Below are 14672 nucleotides of genomic sequence, written 5' to 3' on the forward strand. Positions count from 1 at the left end.
AAAGCCCCACAAAAAACGATGTCTCTCATGTTGCCTTTTCCCGGGCATTTTTCGAATGAATATTGTTATCTATCAAACGCTGTTAAAGAGAAGAATTCATTATGTGTGGTGCCTAGCTTAGGAATTGGAAAATAATGAGTTTTCATTGGCAATTTTTTTAAAAAATGACATTAAAAACAAAAAAGTTAAAAACTAAACAAACTATTTAGAAGGAGTTCGATCCCGGACTCTACAATATCATTGACAGTTTGTATCTCAATCTTGTGTCTACCCCCCCCCCCCAACCACCACCCACCCACCCCAAGCACATGACATCCTGGGTTTCGTCTAATGTACTCGAATCGTTCTTAATCAACTGATCTCGTCATTGTGCGTAATCCAAATTTAATATCGGGTGAAGTAATTAATTCGGCTAACTTGAAAAATAAATCACCTCCCAACTCCCCGTTGTTTTCATTTTAATTCTTTAAATAATTCGTTCGAAGTTTTAATAATTGTATATATTATCTGATACTTGTCTGTCGTGTTCTGTGACAAAAGTCAAAGTCGGCACGACAAATTGTATTCTCTCTTCTTTTCTTTTTTTCTCTCTTCCTTTCTTTTTCACTCTTCTTTCTTTCTTTCTTTCTTTCTTTCTATACACAATTATCAATTTATTTATTCATTTATTTATTGTCATTTATTTCGCTAAGCCATAGCTCCTACGTCATTTTGTCAAATATTAAAAATAGTTGGGCTTTTTTTTTCATATATCACAATTTTTATATTTTAAAGGATCTAAACACAATAAATAAATTAAATAGATATGTGATGAAAATCACAAGGAACAACAAGTGGAGCAGTCAAAGAATGTGAAAGTGAAAGAGAATGGAGAGAAAAAAGATAATGGATAAGGAGTCACGGGAGAAGTTGGATGGGAAGGAAGAACAAAGTAAAGAATGAGAGAAAAAGAGAAGGAAGGGAAGGAGGATGAGAATGAGAATGAGGAGGAAGAAGAAGAACAAAGGAATGGGGATGAAATCTTTTACAGTAAAGAATTTCATCGGAGTATACACCGACATTCCTAATTTGTTTCATTCAAATTGAATGGAAATTTCAAGTGACTTCAAACATTAGGACTATAAAAGATATTCAACATTAAATTGGTATTCTATATCCAACAGATTTAAAAAAGGAACAAAATACTTTTGACTCAGAGCGTAAATAAAATTAATTAAAAACTTTTTGATGACCACCGAAGATTTATTTTGAGCCAGTCGGTTTGGTGTTAACTCACTCAACCCTAACACCGACTATATCCGTAGTTTACCCCGGGATACTTTTACCCCATGCCTATTTATTACATTTTTATGAGACAAATTATAGGCATATTATATTATCAACGTGAATGTTTTATAGCTTTTGCGTGTTAATGATAGTTAAATAATACTATCTATGTACATGCTCTTTTTTAATACATTTTTTCCAATTTTGAAAAGTAGCAAAAATCTCTAGGATTGAGTGAGTTAAGCCCATCCGTTTGGTGTCAAGTATTTTGTTCCTTTTGAAGCTGTTTAATTTATTTTAATTCTATACTTCTTTTTATAGTTAACTCACAATTTACCTCTAGCAACACAGTTCCAGAGACCTTCAAAAGGAATAGGCTGAAAACAGTTTTTGCCAATGTAATAAAAATATATATATCATCAAACTAATAATATCTTCAAAATTCACAGGAACAGAATCACTAACATCCGGAATGATCGTTTCTTGTTCTTCGGACTTTTTTTGAAAAAAAAAATCTTTTTAGCATATTCCTGTAGCATTGTCGAGTGGTGTTCTAAAGGATTATACCATCATATCTGCAATCCGCTTTTATAATTTTACCACAAAACGATACCACACACACACACACACACACACACGCACACACACACACACACACACACATACGCACGCATAATATATATGATAAAAGAAAAGGGAAAACGAAATTACCGGTTCTAACACAGGCCTCATTGATTACCGTACAAAACCATATCCGTCCGACCACCTCGTCGACTGCTCTATCTTAATAATAAATAAATCTTAAATGAATAATCAAAAACAAAAAAGGTAAAATCGACCAAAAAAGAAAAAAAAAACCAAAAAAAACCCGGAACTCAAGAAAGGACAAAGTGTTTCTCAGCACATTTATTTACTTAATTATTTTCGTTTGAAATTGTGTTTGAGATCAAAACTTCCTTTCAATTCTTATTTGTTTTGTTTTGTTTGCAATTTCCGTTTAAATAAAGCTGCTATGCTGTTTATTCTTCCGCCCGTCTTTTCTGCTCTGGGCTGTTTAATATATATTTACGTTTTCAGCTTATTTGAGATCACAGCGTTGAGGATTGCATTTGCAAACGTACATAATTTGCTTTATTTCATTGTTTTCCATAACTGTTTCAATAAATAATAGACACATATCGATAGTATTTTCCAAACTGTAAGAGTCTCTACAAAATAGAATCGGGTGTCAAACGCATTCTCTCTTTTGACATGTTATTAGAAATATAGACATTATTTGATCTTGTTATTTGTATTGAAAAACTATTGATTAATTAATTTTTATTGTTCTTGTCGGAGGAACAAAAAACTGGAAATGGCTATCAATATTGTCTTTCTTTTCTTTTTTAAAATATGTTTTCTCCAGAAAACATTCACTTCAAATAATGACCTACCAAGATGACGTCACAGTATGAAAGTCATCTCGATAGAATGACGATGAGATGTTTTCTGCAGAATTATTTTATTCAATGTTTGTCCGTAGTATTGTAGTATAGTAGAATTTTTAATATTTTCTATTCGAGACCATTAGTCGAATGAAGAGGTTTACATAAGAATTGTTTCTATAAAAGGACCATAGGAATTTCTGTCTATAGTCAAAAGAAGAAAATTGTCTTGCTTTGGTCATGTTTCTCGACATGATACTTTGGCAAAAAAAAACAACAACATTATTATACAAGGGACCTTGGGAGGGAGGCAGAGGGAGAGGATGACAAAAAACGATAAATGGTTGATGAATAATATGAAAGAATGGACAGGAATGGACAAACCAACACTAACGAGAAAAGCTGCGGACAGATCTGGATGGAGGCTCCTTACCGCAAAACCATCTCTCATGCCTCCTCTACATCAACAACCTCGGTCATTCGAATAGGGTGAGGAGGTGATTAGATGTTTGATTCGTTCGGAAACTAATTAGGTACCCAGGTGCCGCAAGCAACAATATACGTTGACACTATGTGAACCAGTCTACTAGTTTTTGATATTGACTAGAGTTAAGATGCTATCTAGATTGTCCAATGGAGTCACTCATTATCCATTATTGTTTTTTATTTCCTTGTCATTGATCAGGAGCATTGTTGCTTTTCAACTATAGGATACTTTTTAAACTAATCTACCCGGTCAAACCGACTAAAAACACTGGCAAATTATATTGGTGTATCTTTGGAGAGTTACGAGTACTTTTCATGATGTGGGTCATTTTGAGTTCATCCATCAACTTCGTCAATGGCTCGAGCACATAGTTTCGAGAGACTGTCACAATTTTTGTTGACCATAAATTAACGTTGAAACTTCCGGAAAATGCTGAACAAGATGGTCACGTCTGTGGTAATCCTTCTTGTCACAGATTTCAATGTGTATCAATGGCATTTCAAGCTCTATAAGCAGGGCATCATGTGACTCTGCGTTTGTGGATCATTTCACGAATGCCTTATAGCTGTCATTCTTTTCCAAGCACATCTCCAATTATCTGGAATAATCAAAATAATATTCGTTAAAATTTAATCGTATCTAAATAATATTTGCCACAGCTTTGGCTTATTAAAAAAAATAGTTTTAAAAAAATTATATTTTTAAAAACTTGAGCTTTTAATATAGTGCAATATCCACTAAACGTGTTCAATGAGCTTTACAAGGGGTCCCTGACAACAGCAACACATAACATGGAGAACGAGACATGACGCCTGCTAGGCGATATTACAATTAATTTTTTTCGGACAGAGACAACGCTGTTAACGGCCAGGTACTCATTTTACACCTGAGTACGGTGAGAGAATGTGAGTAAAGAGTCTTTTCCAAGGATTCAACTATGCGCCGAGCGAGGCTCGAACCCAGGACCTTCCGATCCGAAAGCGAGTGTCATACCACTAGACCACATAGCCGCACAAAAAAAAATAGTAGCGGAGAACCCGCAATACTTGCGGAGAAATAAAGGCCATGACGAACAGACACTCATTTATTACTACTAATTATTGTGGAAATTAGCATATATAATGACGAATCTTTTGAGCTATCAACGATAAAATCGGTCAGGTAATAAAATGTGTAGATGCGCGGAAATAAAGCTGGCAACAGGACATCAAGAGATGAAGTGAGTAGGAAAGTACCAGAAGACAATAGAGAATAAACAATTTTCGCGGCGGTGATGGGGGTTTGAACCAGTGACCTTATTGGTACGACAACTCCGCCTGGCCGGTGAGAGCGTGACTCTACCGTATGAGCTATCCACGATGCCATCGCGAGGTACCAGGTTTGAGGGTTTTTGCCAAGATGAGGGTCAATCAAATCGACTGATATTTTGAAGAACCAGTTTTCTGGCCAATTTAATCGTGTTTTTCCCGTGTACATCAGTTAAATGGTTAATTGTTTTATTTTTAGAGAGAGAGAGAGAGAGAGAGAGAGAGAGAGAGAGAGAGAGAGAGAGAGAGAAAGAGAGAGAGAGAGAGAGAGAGAGAGAAATAGAATTACTTCTTTCAAAATTCTACTTGTTAAAACTATTTTATACAACAGGCTGATATAATCTGAATCTGGAAGTCCTGGTGGAAATTTGGTGAATAGATGGAAATTTTGTTTTTTACACCTCCTGATTACGTTCATCAATGATCGTCATCAAGAGATTATTTTAAGACAAAACATGTCAAAGAATAATAACAATATTAGAATTTTAAATTCCAGATCAAATTTCACAGCTTTTGGGTGTTGATAAGTTTAGATTATGTATATCTTCAGCACAATAGGCCTTCATAAAGATATACGTATATATGGCTCTCTTTATACTTAGACTGATTCAGAATGTTATAACAAGGGCAAATGCGACAGTTTCAAAAGTTATTGAAACAGATTGTACCTGCGACCAAAATTACAAAGGCATAGCTATATTTTTTTTTTAAATCGAACAACAATAATAACGTTGATAAAAGCAAATTAAATTTGCATGGCATTGTACGGTGTTACTGTTAAAATTTATGCTTTTCTGTATTGAATCATTCTGATGCTCCCAAAATGGAAGGTCACTACTAGATACGACTAGGAGACATGTTTGGAAGGTTGATATGAAAATGGGCAGATAGGTCTCTACCATCGACATCTTATGTCGTTTGTCTCTACCCTTCAAGCCACTGAGCCTTTTGTCACGGAAAATTCCAGATGGAGGCGAATTTTTTAGAAAAAGAAAACCCAATCAAAACAGCAACAACACAAAATAATCGAAACACAACGATAAAAAAGGATAATAAACCACGAGGTAGTTCTGATTGATTGTCTCTGGGTTAGAGTCAGGGACGGCTGGTAATAATGGGCAGGGTGGGCAAATACCAGCCTGTTTTTTTCAAGTCATATGCTGTATTACCAGGTCCGAAATAATCAAATTTAAATTAGATAATTTCAAAAGTTACTACTTAAACTTGATACTTCGTACTGAAATCAATATGTGTGTATTTTTGATAGATTGCGAATCACCATACACCCCTGAATGCACAAACCAGGATACGCTCCTGTTCTTTTTTATCAGCCCCCCCCCCCCCAACCACTCCACTCCGCCCACATCGTCATCTCATCGTCACGTCGCCTGACGATTTTTGCTGTCTGGCCTCTCTAGTACTAGGTCGGGCTAATTCAAATGAGCCCACCTTATTAACCAGTGAAAACTAAATAGGGATTTTGGCAAACGAACTTTTTCTTATTTATTGCCTTACTTGTGCTGGTACCATTGATGTAATGACTTTGGGAAGGTTCCAGTATTGAATTAAATTTATTAATTTACTAATTTTATATCAATTTAGTATCAATTTGTGTTGTTTTTATATATTTGTTCATCCATTTAAACCATTTCTTTTTTTCTCGTTTTCTTTTGTGCTTCTCAAAACTCATTTATTTAAATTGTTTTCTTATTTGTTTTTTGTTGTTGTTTTTTTTTTGGGGGGGGGGGTTGTTTTGTTTTTTAACAAATCAATTTGTTAGTTGTTTTTTTTAATTCTTAAAGTAATTGCCGCTGTATTTTTATTGCCAGACAAAATAATTTTGCAAAACAATGCAATTTTTTATTGTATTCGGTCTAATAAAACAAAACACTTTTATTCAAAAGTCACGACTTATAAATATATAAAATACAACCACCATTTTGGTTTTCTCAAAAATTGAATTAGTATACGTGAAATTCTCTTCTGAAAGGAGAGAGTTGAATTCTAACTAAGTTATAGAGGAAATAAATACGTTTAAAGGAAGGGTGGGCAGATTCCGTACTTGCCCATCCTGAAGCTAATACATACATAAGATAGTTCGCGATGAAAGGCGGGAAGCTAGGGGTTGGTTGTGTGAGGAGTAAAGATAACACGGTCGTTATTGTGATAGTCTAACGAATGCATGAGGAGAGATTGGTAACATTATTTTGTCTTAATTGTATTGTATGAAGTATTGGCAAAAGCCTAAGATTAAATAAACTTTGTTTTTGTTTGTCTTATTTTGACTATGGAACTAATACTTGTCATAGCAGACCTGCCTACTTGAAATAGGAAAATAAAAATCGCAGTTTTCAAGGCTAATAAAATCGTAGATATTTTAACTACCCTTTGAAAAAAAATCACTGGAATTTTCGTCTGTAGATATCAAATTTTAAAAGACGAGAAAAAATTATTGGAAACGTAATAATGATGGTGATGGTGGTAGTGATAGTGGTAGCGGTGGCGGTAGTAGTAATGATGGTGGTGGTAGTAATGATAATGGTAATATTATTATTGTTATTATTATTATTATTATTATTATTATTATTATTATTATTATTATTATTATTATTATTATTATTATTATTATTATTATTATTATTATTATTATTATTGTTATTATTGTTATTATTGTTATTATTATTATTATTATTATTATTATTATTATTATTATTATTATCATCATCATCATTATTATTATTATTATTATTATTTATTATATATTATTATTATTATTATTATTGTACGTATTGGTGGTATTTCTATTGTTGTATTTTTTTTTGTGGTTATTAATGGTATCAGTTTATTGTTTGGTTCCATTTACCATTTTTTTTTTCCACTTTCATGTATGTGGTCATCAAATTGTATGATTTATTGTCGAAAGCCTAAGATTGAATAAACTTTGTAATATCGTATAGTAATCATCATTGTCAACGACATCGTCGTTGTCATAATCATCATCATCATCATCATCATCATCATCATTAACAACAACAACAACAACAACAACAACAACAACAACAATATTAACAACAAGTACTACAATAGCAATAAAAACAATATCAACATCATCATACAATTTCCGTCATCGTCTCCACAACTATCATTCTAACCAACAGCACCACCAAAACCACTACCATAATTACATCCTCCTCCACCACCACCGCTACCACTATTCCAACCACTACCACCACCGGCACAATCATTCTAACCACCAAGAGAGCAGTAAAAATGATGCAATATGAGCTCTGAATGAAACTCGAGTCATATCGCTGTTGTTGCTTCTCGATGAAAACTTTAATGTTACTACATACTACTGAAAACAAGTAATGTAACAGAAATATTAATCTCGCCGTTGGGATTAAAGCATCTCTTTAATTTTTCGAGTGAACGAAATGGACTTGTATTGTCCAGGTGTTGTCGCATTATGTCTCGTCGCTTTATTTTTTGTTGTATTCTCTTTCGTGATTCATTTTTGATTACGTTTGGAATAATTAAAATCTACTGGTATTGTCATTTCATTGTGAATGTGATTATTTGTGGTTGAAATCTTTTTTTTTAAAGGTGAAAAAAATAATTTTAAAAAATAAAATAAATAAATAAATAATAAATAAATAAATTAATTAATTTAAAAAAAATAAAAAATAAAAAATAAAAAAAAAATAAATAAATAAAAAAAAAAAAAATATATATATATATATATATATATATATATATATATATATATATATATGACCGAATCATCTTTGCCCCACCACTGTAAATAGGCTAGAACCGCCACTGGTTAGAGTACAAAACAGTGATTAGCTGAAAATTCAAAGTATAAACGATATGCTTCATGAAAACCATGAAAGTAGACTTGACAATCATATTATCCCTATGTCTATATTTGTTTCTGAAATTGATTCTGATCAATTGCTTTCGCAAGGTTTTGTAACCAAAAACAAAATATGGAAACTTGTTTGCTTCAACAAAAATAAAACAAGCGATTGCTGCTATGGTTCGTGGGGAAAAAAATATAGAAGAAAAGATCGGAAACGAGATGCTCTTTAAATAAATGTGCACGAATAGTTTTTAATGATGATTGTTACGATTTAAACGCAGAACAAAGATTAAAGATCAGAGAAAGTGTAGGTATATGAAACAGTGTTAGACAAAGCAAGAAAGTAAAATACAATAAGAAAAGCCCATCCCCAAAGGATCAGACTTCCCCGCCCTGTCGAGGCAGATTGTTTTTTCGGATGGCTTTTTTCCTGGTATTTTTCTTTCCTGCTTTATCTGGCACTGTCTCATACCGCAGCCATCATAAAGTTCTGACACTGACCAAAAAATGACATCAAAATGCCAGTCTTTGGCCACAAAAGAAAATAAATCGTGAGTTGTATTCAATAGTTCAACCAATGAAATAACTTGTTTCTTTGAGCTCTACTAACGACAACTCACTAGACGCTACACAAACCTAAAAAAAATGACGTCAAACTGCCAGTCCTAGAGGTTCTTGTGTCAGGCTATATTATGTTAACGATGGCTACGCTCATACACACCTTTTTCAGACGTTATCATACACCAGTACCTGCTCCCTAATATGTAACTTTGATAAGAACAAAGACTGTTTTATAAATTCAAAATATAGATAAGCAAAAATTGTGAATTGCGTTGTGATGAAGTAAAGAATGACAGTAACATCACGCCCACCTCATGACATGAGAATTCACAACTCTGATCTCAGCAAAGATAAAGAAACTGATGTATCCATTACGAGTATATTAATTCAAACTGCCCATGGTTTTCGATTTTAATTCACATACTATTCGTTTTTCCACGGAAAGAAATCTTTTAGTGAGAAATTTATGGTGCATGGGTTCTGATAATGAAAAATAATTAATTAATTAATTAATTGTATATATATATATATATATATATATATATATATATATATATATATATATATATTATTTCCTTTATGGAAAAATGCTTGAATGTTATTTTGGAAATTATCTACTAAATATGCGTAAAGTGCATTATACTACGGCCCTGATTATACATGTTGATGAAAAGCAGAATAAAATAGAGATCTATATTGACACTTTTGACCTTACTTGTTCGCACCATTGAAAACAATGATTTTTCTTTTCCTTTCAGTCTCGTCTTCTGTTATTTTCTTCTTCTTTTTTCATGTATCCTTTTCTTTTAATCCTGGATTTTTTATTTGTTGTTGTTGACTCATTATTCTAAACACAAACATTGATTGTTGCTTAATTATATACAATGCGGACGACCTGGCCAGGCGTCTTTTAGTGAGATACACGGCATGTTATCATCATTTGTTTTATACGGGATGCAGTCCATTAGCAACTGTGTTTGAAATCAATTTGTCATGACAAAATTACATTCAAATTAATAACCACTGATAGAGCATTGATATACCACATTAGCGTTACATTGACAACTCGCAGTGCGGGGACTAATTATAATATAATGTAATATTTATCATAACGTGATAAGAGAGCAAGCGCCTGAATATATGAGTATAAACGGATTTGTGAGTCCTAAAAATCAGTGTAAAACCGATTTATATCGGCTGAGCCGAAAAAAAAAAAGAAATTTCCCGAATTGCGATGACTTGTAGCTACTTAGATCACGGCCAGCATCTTGCAAAAAGTACACTGACTTGTAATCAAATAATATACTATAACAAGTATGCAAACATGTATCAGAATCTAAGATCAAATGAATAAGATGAGATTTATTCAATATAAATTAAACAACTAAATATCACAACGGCGTATACGGTCGTATACTTATATGCAGGTCCAATAATCCAAATTATTATGGGCTCATTGTTGTAACTGAAATATGTACTCTCAAACCAACACAAAATTTTGTCTATTACAGCAATGTTAAACCAAGCCCATAACTTTGATCGATTATCAGACCTGCAAATAATATGCGCATCTCGACACACATCTATAATGTGACGTAAATTATTGAATTCTATTGGCAGTACCTTGTCATCAGTTTCCTCAAGAGATCGAGGTAACGAATATGTAAATAATACAATGAAACCAAAGATGATTGACATTGAAAATTTATCTTGAATTATCTCGTAGTAATCTCGATTTCGTCATTTTATCGTCAAATTTATTTAACATCAGATCATAATATTTCATTTCCTTCTCAAATTAACTCTCATAATACTTTTCAGATTGACCTTTAAACAATCGTAGACTTTTTTTTTTTTTTGATTACGTTTATAAAAATAAACAATGGCTATAGTTTTTGCAAAGTCCTAGGTTTCAGAGGTTATTTATTTATTTATTATTATTTTACTTTTATTTTTGCCAAGATGAGTCTCAATTTAATCGATCGATATTTGAAGGACGAGTTTTCTGACCAAAATTTTAGATACGTGTTATTTTGTTGGGGTTTTTTGGGTATTTTTATTTTTATTTATTTTTTTTTTTTTCTATTTATTTTTTTTTGGTTTTTTTTTTTTCTTCTAACAATGGCAGTAAAATGACCACGTTTTTATGTTCACGGTTTGTTGCACTCAAAACAGCATTCTATTGTGATAGACAATAATACATTTTGATCCCATTCTTATAATAAGTTTACTTAAAGAGTAAATCCTTACTTAACATTAAGTATGACGCAGATGTTGAAACGTTTCAATACAACTTTTCACTCATTTCAAGCTATTTAGGTTGGGCTTTTGTAATCGAAATAAAGAAGTAGTAAAACCATCAGGAAAATAATATCACCCAGTAGCAGATCGCCAACATCAACCAATCCACCCACTGATACACAAATACATACATAAACGCTCACCACACACACAAACACACACTGAGAGATAAGGAGAGAGAGAGAGAGAGAGAGAGAGAGAGAGAGAGAGAGAGAATTATAGAGCATAGATTAGTTTCAAATGACACTGTAAGCATATTATTGATGATGATTATGATGATGATAATAATAATAATAATAATAATAATAATAATAATAATAATAATAATAATAATAATGATGATGATGATGATGATGATAATGATAATAAAAGTAATAATAGTAGTATTAATAATAATGATTATAATAATACTACTACTACTAATAATAATAATAATAATAATAATAATAATAATAATGATAATAATAATAATAATAATAATAATAATAATAATAATAAACGTAATATGATAATAACAATAATAATAATAATAATAATAATAATAATAATAATAATAATAATAATAATAATAATAAATGATAATAATAATAGTAATGATAATAATAATAAAAAATGATAATAATAATAATAATAATAATAATAATAATAACAATAATAACAATAATAATATTAATAGTAATAATAATAATAAATAATAATAATATAATAATAATAATAATAATAATAATAATAATAATAATAATAATAATAATAATTCCATTGGGAAACGTTTGGGGATTTTTTTTGTTACGTTATAGTTGCATAGATGCATTTTTATTTAACATTTTCTATATTTGGGGGGGGGGGGGGGGGTGTTCTTTGTTGTTGCTTTTCTCTGTGTTGTTTGGGAGGGGGGTAATTGTTTTGTTGTTGTTGTTTTATTTTTATTTTTATTTTTTATTTTTATTTTTAAGATATATATTTTCTTTACTCATTTGAGAGTTGAAAGAGCTTTCGACACGATTGGATCATAATTTAGTGACACTAAATGTAAGGATGCTATATTCTTTGCCTGCACATTCCTCAAAGATGCGGTGGAAACCCTTTAAAGGAATCTATTCTAGTCTTGTTTCTAGTTTATGTGGGTTCTTGGTTTATATTGTTTTTGTTTTGTTTGTTTTTTGTTTGTTTGTTTTGTTTTTTTTGTTGTTTTTTTCACAAAGTAAATTACTCGCCAAATCTGACAGACGAAGCTACCCAATCATTGGATCAGAAGAAAAAAAAAAAAGAAAAAAAAAAAACAACCAAAACAAAAAAAAAAACAAAAACAAGCTTCTACTCAACCCGTATCGAAACTCGTCGTCCCGCCGTTTACTGGGAATGAGGATTATTCCACTGTAAATTTTTTTTAATTTGAGCTTTATATAGCGCAATATTCTCTAAATGTGCTCAAAGCGCTTTACAATGGGTCCCTGGTCTACAGCAACATCTAACATGTAGGATGGGACATGACGCCTGTTAGGCGATATTACAATTTTTTCGGACATAGAAAACGCTGTTAACGGCCAGGTACTCATTTTACACCTGAGAACGGTGAGAGAATGTAAGTAAAGATCCTTTTCCAAGGACTCAACTATGCGCCGAGTGCGAGGCTTGAACCCAGGATCTTCCGATCCGAAAGCGAGTGTCATACCACTAGACCACATAGCCGCACAATGCACGAATGAAACTTTCGGGATCCCTGATATTAGTCATGTTAATGTAAAGTCTGTATTGTTGTATGGATCAGAAACATGGAGGACAATCAAATGCGTCACCAACAAATTACAGGCTTTTATAAACAAATTAAATGTCTAAAGACAATAGGATTCAATTGTATGATGTCACGTCCGTCCTGCAACGAGCAGCTTGGTTCTAAACAAAGAAAATCGGTCATTGTATTCTTGATGCTGGCGAGAACTTTTTCACATGTCATGTGATCAGAATGTATAAAAGTCAAAACATGTTTTTCTCCTCTGGATACACTTTTATGCTCGTCGGAGAAGTATTTCATAAGGGCGTCCGCCATTGTTCCGATAGTTTAGAACCAGTTACTAAGTTACTATGCGTCATTACGAGGGAAGTGACGTCACGACTGTTGAAGCCTATTTTGGGCATCAGATCGTAGCCATCGTTAAGTTATAGCCTGATACTGAAACCCAAAAAGACTGGCATTTTGACGTCATTATTTGGTTTTTGCACCGCCTAGTGAGTTGTCGTTAGTATTGCTCATGGAAACAAGTGGTCCCATTGGTTGAATTATTGAATACAACCCACGATTTGTTTTTCTTTGTGGCCAAAGACTGGCAGTTTGACGTCATTTTTTGGTCAGTATCAGGCCATAACTCTACGAAGGCCACGGTTGAAGCCTATTTTGGGCATCAGATGGAGGGATAAAGTTAGAAACGAGGACCTTTGGGAAGCTGCCAACCAACAGCCTATATATTATATACATACAAATCAGAAAGAAGTGGGAATGGATAGGCCGTACACTTAGAAAATCTGCCAGCAGCAACATCATAGTATTATTAAGACATGCTCTGATATGTTTCTGTTTGTTTTGTTTTGCGGGGTTGGGTATTTTTGTAAGTTTAGGAAATTAGTGCGGCTATGTGGTCTAGTGGTATGACACTCGCTTTCGGATCGGAAGGTCCTGGGTTCGTGCCTCGCGCTCGGCGCATAGTTGAGTCCTTGAAGAAGGCTCATTACTCACATTCTCTCACCGTACTCAGGTGTAAAATGAGTACCTGGCCGTTAAAAGCGTTGTCTCTGTCCCAAAAATTTGTAATATCGCCTGACAGGCGTCATGTCTCGTCTTACATGTTATGTGTTGCTGTTGGCCAGGGAACCCTTGTAAAGCGCTTTGAGCACGTTTAGTGGATATTGCGCTATATAAAAGCTCAAGTTTAATTAATTCAGGGGTAGCTGGTAGAGCAATCGCTTCACACGCAAAGAGACAAAGATCGATCCCGGGTACAGTCCAGATTTTTATTCATTGATTTATCATTCATTCAATTACTTGTCTACATATTTATATATCAATTCTATATTTTATTTATTCATTAATCTATCTATGCATATTTTTTTTTCCATATACTTTCTGTTTCCCGACGTGTATATTTATATGCAGGTCTGACATCCGAACCAATTATGAGTCCAGTTTAACAGTGTTGCATTGGACAATATTTGGCGTCATTTTTTAAATTCTTTTTTATTTTAGATTTCCGTTACAACAATGAGCCCATAAGGAATTGGGTTATCAGATCCGCAAATAAGTGCACGTCGTCGGTCCCATATTTATTCCTTCATTTATACATCTATCCGTTAACTGTTTATATGCTTATTCCGTGCTCTGATTATATCTTACCAATAATAATAATAATAGTAATAATAATAATAATAATAATAATAATAATAATAATAAATAATAATAATAATAATAATAT

At 32.6% G+C, this 14672-nt stretch overlaps 1 protein-coding gene across 1 annotated transcript in view; it reads right to left on the reverse strand.

The window, feature by feature from the left end:
- Positions 1–574: 574 nt before the first annotated feature.
- LOC144966374 (uncharacterized) overlaps positions 575–14672 on the reverse strand; it is a 35177-nt gene continuing 21079 nt past the window's right edge. Inside the window, exon 2 of the mRNA XM_078902762.1 lies at positions 575–3775. Within this exon, the coding sequence (XP_078758888.1) occupies positions 3772–3775 (4 nt within the window). The 3' untranslated portion in view covers positions 575–3771. The remainder of the gene's footprint in view (positions 3776–14672) is intronic.

Source organism: Berghia stephanieae, chromosome 2, assembly GCF_034508935.2.
Source record: "Berghia stephanieae isolate SIO BIC M18660-M18661 chromosome 2, UCSD_Bste_1.3, whole genome shotgun sequence".
NCBI classification, from domain to species: Eukaryota; Metazoa; Mollusca; class Gastropoda; order Nudibranchia; family Aeolidiidae; genus Berghia; species Berghia stephanieae.